At 44.7% G+C, this 16,177-nt stretch overlaps 1 protein-coding gene across 1 annotated transcript in view; it reads left to right on the forward strand.

Annotated features, from left to right (window-relative positions):
- The window catches only part of ATP8A1 (ATPase phospholipid transporting 8A1), a 190,663-nt gene that overhangs the window by 78,501 nt on the left and 95,985 nt on the right, over positions 1 to 16,177 (forward strand). Inside the window, exons 16-17 of the mRNA XM_075544993.1 lie at positions 1,472 to 1,610; positions 7,852 to 7,916. Coding sequence (XP_075401108.1) covers positions 1,472 to 1,610; positions 7,852 to 7,916 — 204 coding nt within the window. The remainder of the gene's footprint in view (positions 1 to 1,471; positions 1,611 to 7,851; positions 7,917 to 16,177) is intronic.

The following is a 16,177-nucleotide window of genomic DNA, read 5'->3' on the forward strand; positions in this document are numbered from 1 at the left end:
ACACTGCTGCTCCAGAGGACTAGGCGTCAATGGTTGTACCTTCTACGGCCACTTACAAGCTTTCGGGAACCCTTGCACTGCTCCGGGACCTTGGAGCTAGAACAGAAGCGCTCAATGTTACTTAGACCAATTAACTGGGCTCTCCCATGAAACCATAACCCTAAACCAAATCCCAAGAGGTATCTGGTTGTACGTACGCAGCCTTAGTAGCTAATCTTTTGTAGGTGGTGTGGGAGGGACTCATTGTTGTAAATGTATCTGTGATACAAGTTTTGCAAGTTGGTCTTTTCATAGGGGAGTGGATAATCTAATACTCGTGTATTTTTCTGAACTCATTTCTCCCCTTAAAGTAGAAAGAATGGATATGTCGATATGTTTAGTTTAGGTGTATTTAATGAATGTGTCGATATGTTTAGTTTAGGTGTATTTAATGAAGGTGTCGATATGTTTAGTTTAGGTGTATTTAATGAATGTCTCGATATGTTTTGTTTAGGTGTATTTAATGAATGTCGATATGTTTAGTTTAGGTGTATTTAATGAATGTGTGCAAATCTTGGCTCTCACTTTCTCTAGTTACTGCAATGTTCCATGAGGTATAAATTCTTTAAAATTTCCATTTAGAAAATGCTGAGGGTTTATATTACTGAAGTATTATCCCTATGATAATTCAAACCCTTATCATGATGTCTGTAGAATTATTTATATTTGATTGCAGCTACCGCTTGATTTTCACTGTGATGTGGTCTGAAAAGATGTTAGCCTCAAATATGCTAGAAGCATGTAAAGGAATTGACAGGATCTTGATGTCAGTGTTGAAACCCAGTAACTGTGAGGCTGGCGAGTGGCTGTTGAACCAATCTTCCTCTTCATTTTTGAACTTCTTGATGATAATTATTCATCGAGGTATGAATACATTTCAAATCTCCTTCTCCTTAAAGATAGACGAATGCTCTCTCCTTAAAGGAGGACAGTTGCCTTGCTGTTTTAGATATTCCATTACAAAGAAGCTATCCATCAAGCCTTTCTAATAGCTGTACATGTTACTTGCAACATAATGAAAAGAAAGTGGCTTGGCTTGCAGCAATGCTTTATAACATTTGGACTAATTTATTTATTTACCACTAGCTCCCTCAGCAAACATCCTCAGTGCTCACCAATAGTATCCTGCAGACACATGATCGCCAGCCTTGTACTTGATGTCCTTTATGCCCGTCCAGGCCTCCTCTAAAACTTCAAGAGAATTAAAATTTTAAAAATAAGAAGAAAAGAAAAGCCCAGTCATTGGGTTGATTGTGACTCAGTGACCCTGTACAAGGTTCGGGATTGTAAATCTTCACTAGTTGACACATGCGCAGGCTCCCCTGAGTCTTCTAGTCTGTTTCAAATACGTATAAACACTTTAATTCTTGATGCCTAAGAAACAATTTTAGCTGGTTCTCTCCTTAAATGTGTTACCGTTTGCTTTCCTCAGAATCTTCAGCTGCTCGGCGCTACAGCCATTGAGGACAAATTACAAGATCAAGTGCCTGAAACCATAGAAACGCTAATGAAAGCAGACATCAAAATCTGGATCCTCACAGGAGACAAGCAAGAAACTGCCATTAACATTGGTAACTCCCTTAATTCAAGCCTTAAAATCTTGATGTTTCAAACAGACTGAATGATTTTAGAAGATGGATTTGAAATAGCTCAAGAATTCAAAGAGCGTATCATTAGGATTATCCATTGACTGATGATCGATGTACATCGCGATCGCCATTTAAAAGGGGCAGTTTGGACACACCCACCAAACTTTAACCAGATGACCCAACTTTAACTCCGATAACCGAGTTGTGCTCTTGCTTCACATTTACCTGGCGTTCTGCCCATATAGTTGACAGATTTAGATAGTATTGTTCCCTTGGAGGGATTTGGTGGCCCCTGAGGCAAGAAGCAAGAATGTGTCACATTGCATCCATTCTCACATTTAATTCTGTTTTCTTAGAAAGAGGCTTTTCTGAGACAGCAGTTAGTATTTTCTTGTCCTGGACGTACGTTGTAGCAATGATGTGCATGAAAACACCACTCTTTCCCCTCCAGATCCAATAATAATAGGTAACCTGAGGACTATCAACCCAATAGCGATTCAGCCTCTGGACATTCATGCTGTGCATTACATACAAAACTCCCTAGAATTGACGAAGCCATTTCAGGGATTCTCACAGTATGAAACCACATTTTTAGAAAGTCACTACTAAATTCTCTGTATTTTAATATAACATGTAGCTTCTATTACATTTAGAAGTGTTGGCAATCTGCCTAAAGTATTCTCTAACTATAAAACTCCCCACAAATCAAAGTCATAAAAAAGACCATCCTCAAAAAAAAAAAAAAGACCATCCTCAAGGCTGTGATAGAGACCGGTGGAACCCCTCACACTGTGGTCCTGGCACTGACTACACCTGTGGGAAATGTTCTTTCGGCCAACCCATAGACAGGCCTTAAAAGTGAACCACAACACCCAGGAGGAACATCATCCTCAGAACAGTAAGGCCAAAGAGCAGTATTTACCCCAAAAACCCAGAAGGCGGGAAAGAAGGCAAATGGAAATGGTAGACGCAGGGAGGAAATAAGAAGAGTGCTGTTACATTGAAGAGAGTGCAGGGTTCGGTAAACCTACAAAGACAGCAGCCAATCCATAGGTCCAGAGGGGTGACAAGGGATGCTGGCCGCAGGACATGTGGGGCCAGAAACACAGAGTGCCAGGAAGAAGAAATGTCTTGGAGTTGATTGTGCTGATGGTTGCCCAACTCTTATGAATGCGATAGAACTGGCGAATTGCATGTCAGGGAAATTATTAAAAATAAAAACTAAATCAAATTTTTAAAAAAGAGATTATAAGTAAACTAATGTCATGGGGGCCAGGCATAAACTCTTGAGTGGAAAGATAATTTGTTCTGCAAACTTTCACCCAAACCACAATTGACACCAACAAAAACCTCTGTACATTTGTACACATTATAAATGTAAATTGGTATTATTACTAAATGAGAATTAAATTTAGAAAACGAGTTAGAAGAAGGACCTGGACAATCTACTTCTGAAAGTACTGGCCAGGGAGAGCCTTAGGGATAGCAGTCGCAGTGTAGCAGTGTTTGTTATCATGCCTGAAGGTGACCTCTCTGGGTGGTAACCCATTCAGACTGTGACTGGAGAAGACCTGCCTCTGCAGTGGAGTCACCTTTAACGGCAATGACCAACTAGGGCAACCTCTGGGAATTTTGTTTCCTGGTGAAACATGACTCAGCCTTTGAAGAACAGCTGCACATAATCATTAATAATCAGAACATGAAATGGTTGAAGTATGAATCTGGGAAAATTAGAAGTCATCAAAAATGAATAAAAGGGAGCAGACAAATCTCATATCCTAGGCGCTCATGAGTTGAAATTGACTAATGTTTTCCAATTAAAGTCAGTCAACCATGTGGCCTATTTCAGGCACGACAAATGGAAGAGAAACAGAATCTCATTCCTTGTCAAAGAGCACATTTCAAGACATATCCTGATGTACAGTTCTGTCGGTGATTGGATCATGGCCACATGCCTACAATAAAGATTACTTAATGTGACTGTTATTCAAATTTATAGTCACAACCAAATTTCACCATCAACCACCTAGACCAGACATGAAGAAAACACTTTACCAACTGTAGAACTCAACAAAAGATTTCAAAGAGAGGCTAGAGAAGACAAAGAAAAGTATTATAATGAAGCATGCAAGGTCTTGGAGTTTAAAAGCCAAAAGGGAAGAACAGAGCATTTCTCAAACATTGCTCAGTGTAAGTTGCACCTCAACTGAAGAAAAAAAGGAAAGCCTACACAGGCAATGTTGAAGGATACCGTGGGCGAACATTGAACATCAAGGAAGCATCAGGAGAAGATGGAGGGAATAGGGTCTCTGAACCAAAACGATTTGACCAACCTGCAACCATTTTAGGAGACAGTGTGTGGTCAAGAACCAACGATGTCGAAGGAAGAAGCCCAAGTTACACTGAAGCCACTGGTGAAAAACAGTTCTAGAAATTGACAGGCTAACAATTGAAGTGTTTCAACAAGGAGATACAAGCTAGAAGCACTTACTATCTCATCTACACTCAAAAAATGTTTGAAGACCAACCAACTAGGAGCGTTCCAAAGGGAGGTGATCCAACAGAATGAGGACATTGTCAAACAGCGTCATTAATATCACAGGCAAATAAAATGTTTTGGAATTAGTCAAAGTCGTAGCTGTATATCCTTAGGGAGCTGCCAGAAATCCAAGCCAGACCAGAAGAGGACATGAGCGGAATCATTCCTAATGTTAGAAGGATTGGGGCTAAAAGCAGAGAGCGCCAGAAAGATATTTAACTGTGTGTTGACTAAGCAAAGGCACTTACCTGTCTGAATCATGACACAGTATGGATAACTTTGTGAAGAATAGAAATGCCGGTACACTTCATTGTGCTCATGCAGAAGCTGCGCATAGACTAAGCGGCAATTGCTCAAACCGAACAAGAGGATGTAACTTGGTGTGAAATCGGTGTGAGCAGGCTGGATTATTATACTCTCCTGATTCGCACTCATTATGCTACACAAATCATCCGAGAAGCCAGACTATATGAAGATGAACGCGGTCCCAGGATTAGAGGAAAATCCACCCTCTTCTATATGAATCTTGCTTCCTGAAAATGATGAGGACTTGGTGATCATCAAAGACTGCATCGTACCCCTTCTTTATGGACTTCACCACAATATAAAGAAAGCAAGCGTTCTCACAAGCAGACCTAGAGGCAGCCTCATGAAAAGCAGGAAAAAGATTGAACTTATTAAAGATTTCATTCTCCTTAGATCCACAGTGAACACCCATAGAAGCAGGCGTCAGGCAATTTGCAGTGGAGCAATTTGTTGGGGGAGGGGGGTGAGCTGGGAGGAGCCCTCTTTAAAACATCAAAGAGCAAAGATGTCACTTTGAGGACCGAGGTGTGCCTGACCCAAGGCATGGTCTTTTCCGTGTGTTCCACTCAGACATACGTGAAAGCTGGGTCATGGCTAGGAAGACCAGAGAGGAACTGACAACTCTGAATTATGATCTTGGTAAATTATACAGCCTGTGGGCGTCTACAAGAATGAATAAATGTGTCATGGAAGAAATATAGCTAGACTGCTCCTGAGAAGGGAGGTGGTGAGAACGCCTCTCATGCACTTTAAATACGTTACCAGGTTGATTGCTGGAGGTCATCATGCTTGGTAAGTAGAGGGTCAATGACAAAGAGGAGGACTCTCGGTGACATGAATTGACAAAGTGGCAGCGACAGGGGGCTCGGTCATCGGAAAAGTCGTGAGGGAAGCACGGGACTTTGTATCGTTCCTTTCTGTTGGACATAGGGTCAGCGTGAGAGCCAACTCAGTGATGCATAGCCACGGTAGAAGGCTCAATCTCTAAAGGCACACAAGTTCATCCGATGGTACCCGTCACCCCTGACACTCGATACAAAATGCAGACAAGAGGATAGGCGAGGAAACCCAGAGTGCATTAAAATGGAGAGGTCTGAAAATTAAAAATACTTCTTAAAGGCGTGGCTACAGATAGAGAATATTATGATAGTCCGTACAAGCATACGAGGGAAATTAGCAGTCAAGAGTAAAAATGCTTGGGGTATATAGCCATTATGAAGATGCCTATGGGGGTCGCGGTGGGGAGGGGAAAGTCATGGCGGAAGTTGCTGATCAAAATTTAGCTCTTAGAACCTCAGATTGTAGTTATTACTAGAAAAAACTACCGATGAAAGTCATTCACTCAGCAAGCAGCGCTGGGTAAGTGCAGGAGAGCCACTAACCTCCAAAGGCCGTCCTTGGGGAGCTCGGGTCATGAAGGCAGTGATGGTGTGTTGAAGAGCAAGAATTGCAGGGGAAGAGATCGGGACTTAACACAGGGCTCCACTTTTAAGTAAGGATGTTGGGAAGACTCGTGGACCAGGCACCATTTGAGGACATGCCAGACAGAAGTGAGTTTGGCATATGGATGCTTCGAGACGATGCCAGGTAGAGCAGGAAGGCGAAGAGCGAGTAGTGGGTATGGATTTCCAGGAGGCGAGGAGCAGAGTCCAGATAGCACAGGCCCTCCCCAGCCATTGTAAGGCCTTTTGCATTGAGTCTGAGTAAGGTGAGAAGCCTTTGGGGATGCTGAGACAAGAGAGACCATCTTTCCTGCGGAAACCACGGCTCTGGCTGCTAATCTTAGAGGGGACCAGGAGGGACGTGATCATGGCATCAGGGAGACCGCTGAAGAGGCCGTTCCTAGACCTTGTGTGTGAGAGAAAGCAAAGAATCACAGGTTAACACCAGGCGTCTGGAGAGAGCGGGTGTGCGGCACAGATGGTGAGGACTGCTCTCTTCTCTGTAATGGGAGACCAACTCACCCGCTGGGCGTGAGAGGGAAAGCGAGAGTTTGAACCAGGAGGAGGTTGGGAAAAAAACCCGCCAGACAGTAGAGTGGTGTAGTGAGTGGGGTTTCCGAATGACACTCTGGGCCCCGTGGAGAACAGAGTCCCCAGATCTACAGCGAAATTGGCCACCGGGACTGCCTGGTTTTCTCTAGCAGTCTTCAGGTGCGCTCGCGCAGGTGCCAGTTGGCGGAGGGGGATTTAACGGGGGGCGGTGGGGGGAGTAATTTTGCATTAGGAACCCCAGTGCTACAGCAAGCTGTGCATTGAGCTGCAAACCACAAACAAGATCAATGGTTTGAGCTCACCGGATGCTTCCAGGGGAGAAAGTGAAACTGTCTACTTCCATAGACTTAACACCCAGAAACCAAAGGGGACGTTCTGTTCTGTGCTGGGGAGTCGCTGTGAGTCAGAATCCATTTGATGGCAATGAATTTGAGTTCTGAGGGGTTTATTGGTTTGTTTTTAACATGTTACCTGGCAAGTACAATACAGAGGGCGGGGGTGAGAAAGGTTGGCGCTGGTGACCGTCCAAGTGCCGTTAGATGGTGGTGAAATCAATGGATCGGCGAGACACTGTGACCACTCGGCTGTATCCTCCTTGTTTCTGAATCCGCCGTTTGGTGCATCTGTTCTTCGTGTCGGTTTGTATGAATGGGGCAGCATCGGGTTTTGACTACATCGAAGATCACTAGTCCAGCCTCTTTCTGGGTTTGTTTGTGCAGGCTGCAGGAACAGACCAGCGCTGTTCTTGGCTCCCGTCCGTCCTCTATCAAGTTAGAACAGTTCAAGTGCAGGATTCTTGCCCCCCATGCAGGGAGCCCAGGCTCCATTTCTAGTCAACTCACCTCACTCACAGGCACCACCCACGTCTCAGCGAGGGGCTTTGTGTTGCTCATGCCAATGAGGCTTGAGCAAGGCTTCTAGATCAGTGGTGCTCAACCTTCCTCGTGACACGACCCTTTCATACAGTTCCTCATGTGGTGGCGACCCTCCCCAACCATAAAATTATTTTTGTTGCCTGCCACTTAATAACTGTCATGTTGCTACTGTTATGAATTGGGCGACCCCTGTGAACGGGTTGTTTGACGCCCCCAAAGGGTTTGCGACCCACAGGTTGAGAACCACTGTTCTAGAATTAAGATGGACAAAGAATGGTCAGGAGATCTTCTGAAAATTAGCCAATGGAACCCCTGTGAGCACCATGGTCAGGGTCACCGTGAGGCAGGGTCCAATTTGATGACAGCTAACAACAACAGAAAACCTGGAAAACAGCCCATTGCCATAACGTCAAATAAATGTCTTTAGATATTTTGATAGTATAATGACTTTCTTTACCTCCTCGGAAAAATGAACGTGTCTCAGTTCACTTGCTGTGTTTTTGACACAGGACACTCCTGCAAACTGCTGAAGAAGAACATGGGGATGATTGTTATAAATGAAGGCTCTCTCGATGTAAGTAAATGTTTTATCCTCACCTTTTCATAACTTGATCCTGTTGTAGTTTTTCATTTTAGATTCACATCTCAAAAACTCCCTGCCCTTGAGTCCACTTCCGCTTATAGTGCTCCCACACAACCCCGTGTGGGGTTCTGAGACCGTGACGCTACAGGAACAGAAAGCCGAGCCTTGCTCCTTAGAGTGGCTGGTGGTTGTGAACTGCTAACCTTGCAGTTTAACAGCACAACTCGTAACCCATTATGCCACCAGAACTATTCTCTATTCATATAGCTGTAGAAATATTTCATATTTCTCACGCTCCAAAAGATACCTTATTGGTATTATTTTGCTGTAATATACACTCTTGTCAACCATGTTGATGTTAAAAATATTCAAATTATATGTTGAGACAGATAAAAGAAATTGTTAAATGATTTACTTAATGTTGTGAGACAGGAAAACTGTTTTATAAAAGCAGGAAGCCAGGAAGTTGCAGAATGGCTAGAACTTGCTCTCATCGACGTGGGTATTTTATAGATGGAGCATCTTCTATCCGCTTTGGCTTCAAGTGTTAATATACATTTTGCATCTCAAAAAAAAAAAGGTTGGGTAAAGCTCTGGAACAACTCAAAATAACATCCAAGCTTTTCTTTTTTAATACACTAACTTCTAGGGTGAAATGCTAACTTGGATTTCTGTCTCTCCCCCTGCCCTGTGGCTGTGTAAAGGATTCACAATCATATTTGGAAGGAGAGCAATTTTTAGGAATAGAGTGTAAAATAGAAGTTAACAGAAGATAGGTAGGTCAAGAGAACTGTAAATATATTAAAGCAATGGAGACTTGGTAATTTAAGGTGGAAGACAGAACAGGAGAGGTGATTATTCAACTGCTTAAAATAGCCATGTGACGCAAAGAAAACCTGATAATTGGGGATGTTGGCAGAGCGAGAGGCTAAGTAGGTAAGGGAAAATGAGGGAGAAACAAATGTTTGCAAGACAGGGATAGAATAGAAAATATATGGAGCCAGTGTTTGGCTTCAGTATTTTTTATTAGAATGATGACCTTTGAATTATTCCTGCTAAAATGATGCTTTACCCTTTCTTGAAGCGTAAAGCACTATGTACGACTCTCACCTCTGTAAGTTTACACCCTGAATTATGGGCGAAGGTTTTCTTTCTCTTTGTTTTTGGTGAGCCAAACTTCCACTCTAAAAACAAAGGCAAACAACAACAGCAACAACAAAAATCCAAACTGCAAGTGGAAAGTTTTGCTTTTCACCTATTCATGCAGTCCACCCTCCAGTGGGCACCAGCCAAAAACGACACGGGCCCCCTTCCTTCCTCTTCATTGGCGGTTGTCTCCGTTATCTGCATGCGTCTATATTAACAGAGGCACCGCATATCCTCGTTGCCGTGTTGTGAGCATTAGGACGGCCCTGCTCTCCAGAGCATACAAAGCAAGGAAAGGGAGATGTGTGTTCACCGTGCAGGGAGCAGGATCCCAGTCTTGTACGACAAAATGGGGGTGCCAATGGCGGTGGTGGGAGATGAGAAAAATTCACACCAGTCCTGGGTCCCTGGTGAGGGAGCTGCCAAGGGTGACTCCAGACCTGGATTGCGGCTCTTCACAGCGTCTTGAAACCTGCATCCTGGTCGTCCCTGTCGAAGTATACGTCTTTGTCAGGAACATGGTTTAAACGTGATGTAGCGTTGCTCTTAACCTTGAAGGAAATCAAAAGTAGAACGTACGCCAATGACATAAAAGCATGAGAAGGCATGTTTGGTGTGGTGCATGTTCCTTTTTGTCTGGGTGGAGGTTGTTACCTCATTCAGAGTGTGGTAGCGCTGTCTCTCTTTTAAAATCTTTTCATCATCTTTCTTCCGTTCTTAGATAAACAAATTCTTTAAGTTCCTGAAGTATCATGTAGTTTCAATTGTAATTCCAATGGGGGGGGGGGGAACCAAAAGTGATATCATGGACATCCAGAAAAACAAGCAAGTCTGTGTTGGCAGCAGAAGTACAGCCAGAATGCTCGTTAGAAGCAAGGACGGTGAGACGTGGTCTCGGATACATTGGCATGCTATAAGGAGAGACTCGTCCCTGGATAATGGCGTCGTGCTTGGTAAAGGAGAAGGTTGGTGATGGATTGACACAGTATGAGGTTGGTGATGATGGACTCAAGCCGAGCAATTGAGGGTGGCACAGGGCCGAGCAGGGGGTGCTTTTGTTGTATAGACAGGGTCGTGTGAGTCAGACTGACTGAAGGGTACCTAGCGCCAATAAAAGTGTTAGACCAAAAACTTCAGTACAGCACATCAATCTGTTCTTAAGACCCTGGCAGTAATTTTCATTTTGAGGTTTTCAGCATGGTAATAAGAGTTTTGGTGGGGCAATCTTGGACTTTCAACTGCAAGGTCAGCAGTACAAAACCAACAACTGCTCTAAAGAGAAAGATAGGACTTCCTGCTCCCATAAAGTTTATTGCCTTGAAACCCCCAATGGGCAGTTCTGCTCTGATTTCCAGTATTACTGTGAATCGGAATTGACTCCATAATGAGGTTTTTTGAACATGGTCATGTAAAATTAGTAAACTCCTCATAGGTACTTATGGCATAGCAGTAACATGTTAGGCCCCTGGCTAAGGTCAGCAGTTCAAACCTACCAGCCGCTCCTTGGAAGAAAGATGAGGCTTCCTATGCCCATAAAGGGCTACAGTCTCAGAAACCTAGAGGGGCCACCATGAGTCAGGGTTACCTCACTGGCAGTGGGTTGTGTACTTGTGCAGCCTCTTTTTCCGGAGCAAACATAAGCGATGTCTCTTTGGATTGGCTGTTGTGTTTCAGAGCCTACTAAACTCCTTCACACGTCAACACGGATTCCACAAACATTTGAGAAGAGAATTGCTGGGTAAACTTGAAAGCTTCTCTTAACCACGCAAAAGTTCTGTGTCGGTTTTAAGCTGGAGGGTAAGCATAGCTGATCGTAAAAACTAAGGTGGTTAGTTAGCAATCTGCTTAACCCCTCAAGGAGCAGCCCAGGAGACTCCATGCATTCAGCTGTGGGCTGTCCTGTCATCTGGGGAAGGTTTTTCTCCAGGGGACTTTACTTTCCTCCTCCATGACTTTACAGATCTGGCTGTTTGGGGTCAGACCCCCGTGGAGCACTCATTTGTTTCTCAGCAGGAAAGGAAACATCACTTAGAACAGCTCCAGCAGATCTGGAATCAAAAAATCCAGAGCTGGAGTTTCAGGCACATCTAATGATGCGCCAGGACGCTTCCTCAGTAAACCACTCTTTGTATTTTTCATGAGCGCAGGAAGAGAAAGCATTCTGTTCCCAACTTGTTCTGATAGATCGCACTAAGCACACCATTAGCCTGAAGAGTAGTTTTACTTTTGAACTCAAAAACAAAACAAAACAACAACCTTCATTGCCATCAAGTTCTTTCCAACTCAGGGCAGACAGAACTCCCCTGGGTTTCTAAGGCGGCAGCTCTTCACGGGAGTAAAAAGCCTCCTCCTTCTCCAGAGAAGCAGCCGGTGGTTTCAAACTGCTGACTTTGCAGTTAGCAGCCCAGTGCGCATTCACACCTTGGGAAACGACATAAAAGGAAAGAAACTTTTTACAGTAGCCATTTTAATCAGAGTACGCAAGTTGTTCTGTGACATGATGCAGTGGTGTAAAGCACAGTTCTATTCTGACCCACCCCGACGGTACCATTCTGGGCAATTGAAAATAAGGTCACTTCTCTGAGTCGCCAGGAGTCCTGGTAACAATGTCCAGGAGGTATTGGACTCCTAACCACATGGTGAGCGGTTCAAACCCACCAGCCACTCCTCGGGAGAAAGAGGAGGCTATCGGTGCCCATAAAGATTTAGAGCAGTGGTTCTCAACTTAGGGGTCATGGCCCCTTTGAGGATCAAACAACCCTTTCATAGAGGTTGCCCGATTCATAGCAGTAGCAAAATTACAGTGATGAAGTAGCAATGAAAATAAATTTTTTTTTGTTCAAGGATCGTTTATTGGCCTTTAGGAGTGTTTTCCAGTCCAGTCTGTTGGGGTATCACGCCCTGGCCACTCCAAAGTCCACCTTCAGAATTCCCTGGGGACCTCGCCACTCCATTTCCTTGCTGTTCTGTTGCACCCCCTTAGTGTTTTGCCTCGGTGTGGCGGGATCCGATCGGATGCAATTCCCACACAGTGTCTCCAGTGTTGTCCCTGTAGGGCTATGGGTCAGTGAGGGATGTCGTGTCTCATAGTGGGGCTGGCCATGTGGTCCTCTCTGTGGACTGGCTGCTCTAATTGGGATCATCATCCTCAAGGCCTGGTGGGCCAGGATGTGCTCCACTCTCTCCTTCATCAGCACCCGTGTGCTCCGATCAGATATGTCCATCTCCTGGAGCTGCAGATTCAATGCCGTCTTTTGAAATAAGTTCTTCTGGGGGGAGGGGCAGGTGTACACTTAGTATTTGGAATTGGCCCGGCCCCCCAGCAACGAAAATAATTTTATAGTTGGGGGGCCACCACAACATGAGGAACTGTATTAAAGGGTCGCAGCATACGGAAGGTTCAGAAGCACCAATTTAGAGCCTCAGAAACCTGTCGCGGTTCTGCTGCCTACACAGAGAGACAGATGTGATTCTTCTCTTCATTGGATCCCTGTGGCCCGCACACTACAGGGCACATGGCACAGGAGGCGTTCTGAGATTTAATAGAAAAAATAGTATCTCAGGAGTTTCCAAGTGACCTTGTAGAATGAGTATTTTTCTTATGAAATTACTCTATTTTCATCCTTTCATTATTTTCAAACAGTAGAAACTTTGTCAGCAGAGGTTCTCTGCATGCAAGTGATGGAAAAAGGGAGCAGCCAGAGCGCCAGTATCAAGAACCGGCTTTATTGGGGGAGCTCAGCCTCAGGGGGCGGCTCACATTTTCTCCCAAGCTGTGACCTCTAATATTGCTGAAGTTTACCAGTAGCTCTCTCTTCCTCGTCTTGAACTTTTTATAAATAGAGTATCAAAAAGGTTCTTAACATTTCAGAAAACGTTTTTCTTGACCTTCAGAGCAATGGAAAACTTACCTTGCTGTTCTTAAAAGAGAGGGGGTGGGGGAAGCCTTTTGTTCTACGTTTTGTTGTTATTTCAATATGATTGTCTTAGAAAGATACTGTTCTCCATTAAAAAAAAACCTTAGGAATTATTTCAGTATGTTTACTGTATAGAGTTGTAGAATGGGCTGTTGGCGAGCCATCTGACCAGCCTGACTTCTCAGGGACAAGAGAATTCAGCATCCGAGACGTAGGGCTGAGTGCTGTGGGACTACGTGCAGACAGGCCCCCACCCTCTAGCCATCCTTCCAATTCTGACATCGACCACCCCTCCCACAGAGTTCTCCGCACTTCTATTGACTTGTACCAGTCATTGCGCCGGCCACACTGAACTCAGTACTCCTGATGATGGGGCTTACTAGGGACGTTAACCAAACCAAACCTCCTGTCATCATCCGACTCCGCGATGCTGAGTCATCCCTATGCTGGGTTCCCAACGATCTAAATCTTTATGGGAGCAGATAGCCTCACTTGCTCCCAAATTGTGGCTGGTGGGTTTGAACAACAGACCTTGCAAATAGCAGACCCATCCTTATCAGACAACAGGTTACAGTTCAGGATCAGAAGTGCTCAGTTCTTTGGTGAGGACAGCCTCTTCCGAGGCGGACCCACAGGTACACCTCTGTCTGGCCCCTGGCCTCACAGTCTCAGGTGCCCTGAATTGTATCCTGATTTGGCAATGTTGTGAAGCTCTTCTAGTGTTGCCAATAAATGCTTAAAGGGCACCCCACTCCCCCCTATGCCTGGGCCTACAGGCACTTGGCTCTAGCTCTGTGGGCTAGCAAACCTCTCAGTTAAGTACCGAAGACATTCCCCTTCTCAAGAGTCCTCTGCCGGAGGCATTCAGCTTGGCTTGTTCTGTGGGCTTGGGCTTGGGTTCTGGCTTTAGGTTCTATTGTGGCCACTTCTCTAGTACAATAGTTTTCTTCTCTCCCTGCATGAAAACACAGGGATGTTGGGGTCCCAAGGCCCTGCTTTACTTCAGGCTCTACTTTCTTGATAGTAATAGCCAGCCCCTCGCCCAGCAGGATGGTCCATTGACCAATCCCCACAGTAGAGTTCTATATTTTTGTAGCACAATTAGCCCTGTTAACAATCACTCACAACTGTATTACATAAAATTGTAATGAGTTGGAATTGACATTGGAGGTGAGTTTGGGTATCAGTATCCCTTTCTCTTACCTAGACACATCAGGAAAAGGGCATGTGGTGGCAGTTACAGAAACTATGGCTAAATGAGCCATATCGGGAAAGTGAGCCACAAAAATCAAACAATTGAAACATGCATCTGAACAAAGTGGGAGTTGGATGTTCTAGGTCTGGTCTGGGAACCCGTCGGGTTTCTCTGCCTCTGCTGATGGTCAGTTCTGTTCACAGCAGGAGGAGCACAGCGGCCAGGAACACGCCCCAGAGCGAGGCTAGAGGTGCTCTCTCCCCGTCAGCTGCCAGGGTCTCGTCAAATGCATACAGCGTGGGCAAAGGAACTCCTTACGCAGAGGGCTTGGTAGATTTTTCTTTGAAAATCTACAAAGCATTTCATGGGCAAACGTTATCGTTCAACATTTGACTATGAGGTATGGTAATAGATACCTGCATAATGTCCTTGGTCATGCCATCCTGCACCACAGTATGAGGAGGCTTGATCCTGTCTTTCATCTGACGTATGTCCTTTAGGACCTGCAGAGCCATGGATGCCACCTCACTAGCCTATGATTGGAGTCAACACCACGGCAGCAAGGTTGGGGTTGGTTTTGTTTTGTTCTTTGAGCCTCGGAGGCGTAAGGTACCTCTTCCTTAACTCTTAACAAGACCCAAGAAATCGTCCAAACATTTTTCTAGAACCACATACACTTCATGTCTTAGATCCGGAAGAACCTTCTTGCATCTTATCTTTCAGTTTATCCTAACGTAATTTATTGAAAGCTGTGCTGGTGATTTTTGGGGTCTGTTAACCAGGGGAACTCGTTAATGGTGAATGAGGAGCTGGAACCCCACACTGTGGTGTCCAAACTCAGCATCGCTGAGTCGGATGATGACAGGGGGTTTGGTTTGGTTAACGTCCCTTTTTAGACCTCCGTCTCTAGTGACAGCCTTTCTCCATGTTCGGACGCACTTCGGGAAGGTTTGGATGTATAGGAAGGGGTGAACTTGTCTGATTCAAAATGACCAAGAACAGTCCATTTCTACTCACTATGTATAGGCTTTTTCAAATATATCATTCACTGTGGCTCTTACAGCTCTCTTAACAACCCATACATCCATTGTATCAAGCACATTTGTACAAAATTGCCATCATCCTTTTCAAAACCTTTTCTTTCAACTTGAGCCCTTGGTATGAGTTTCTATTTTTGTCCCTTCCCTCTCCACCCTCCCAACCTCATGAACACTGGATAATTTATAACGTATTTTTATTTTCATAACTTACACCTTCCACTGTCTCCCTTCATCCATGTTTCTGTTGCTGGTCCCCCTGGGTGGGTATTTAATACTTCAATCATAGTGATCGGTTCCTCCTTTCTCCCCTTCTCCCCCCACCTTCCCTTATACCCTTGAGATCACTACCCCCATTGTTACTGAGGGGTTATGTGTCCTGGATTCAGTGTATCGAGAGCTCTTATCTGTAACCAGTGTACGTGCTCCAGTCTAGGCAGATTTGTAAGGTAGAGCTGGGGTCATGATAGTGGCGGGGGCAGGGAGGTGGGGAAGCATTAACTTCCCGTGTTAAAGAGACACTCGAGGGATCGGCCAGGGAAGGTGCACCACATGTAGGGCCCAAGACAAGACAGTTGACACCTTCAAGACGTTGGTCTCTTAAAGCAGCAGTACTAGTGGCTTAAGAAACCATCACCCCAACCCCCATCTGTGCTGAACAGACAAAATAGGGGTGAAATCCTGAATTTTCTCAATGGTACCGATCTTTAATGTTTTTCTACCTTTTAGAAGAAATCAAAACCATACTGATTTTAATTGTAAAAATAAGAATTCTGAGTCACTGGAAAGCGTTCCCGAAGAGCCACAGAGTTGGTGTGTTGTGTACGTCTTTACTGCTTTTCCTTCCTCCTTTCTACTGACTGGCTTATTTCAGAAGCCAAGTTAGTGAAGAATAATATCCAGCATGCAGTTAGCGAATCAGCAGGAACGATGGTTAAGTACATGTGTCGAGATTTT

Source organism: Tenrec ecaudatus, chromosome 3, assembly GCF_050624435.1.
Source record: "Tenrec ecaudatus isolate mTenEca1 chromosome 3, mTenEca1.hap1, whole genome shotgun sequence".
NCBI classification, from domain to species: Eukaryota; Metazoa; Chordata; class Mammalia; order Afrosoricida; family Tenrecidae; genus Tenrec; species Tenrec ecaudatus.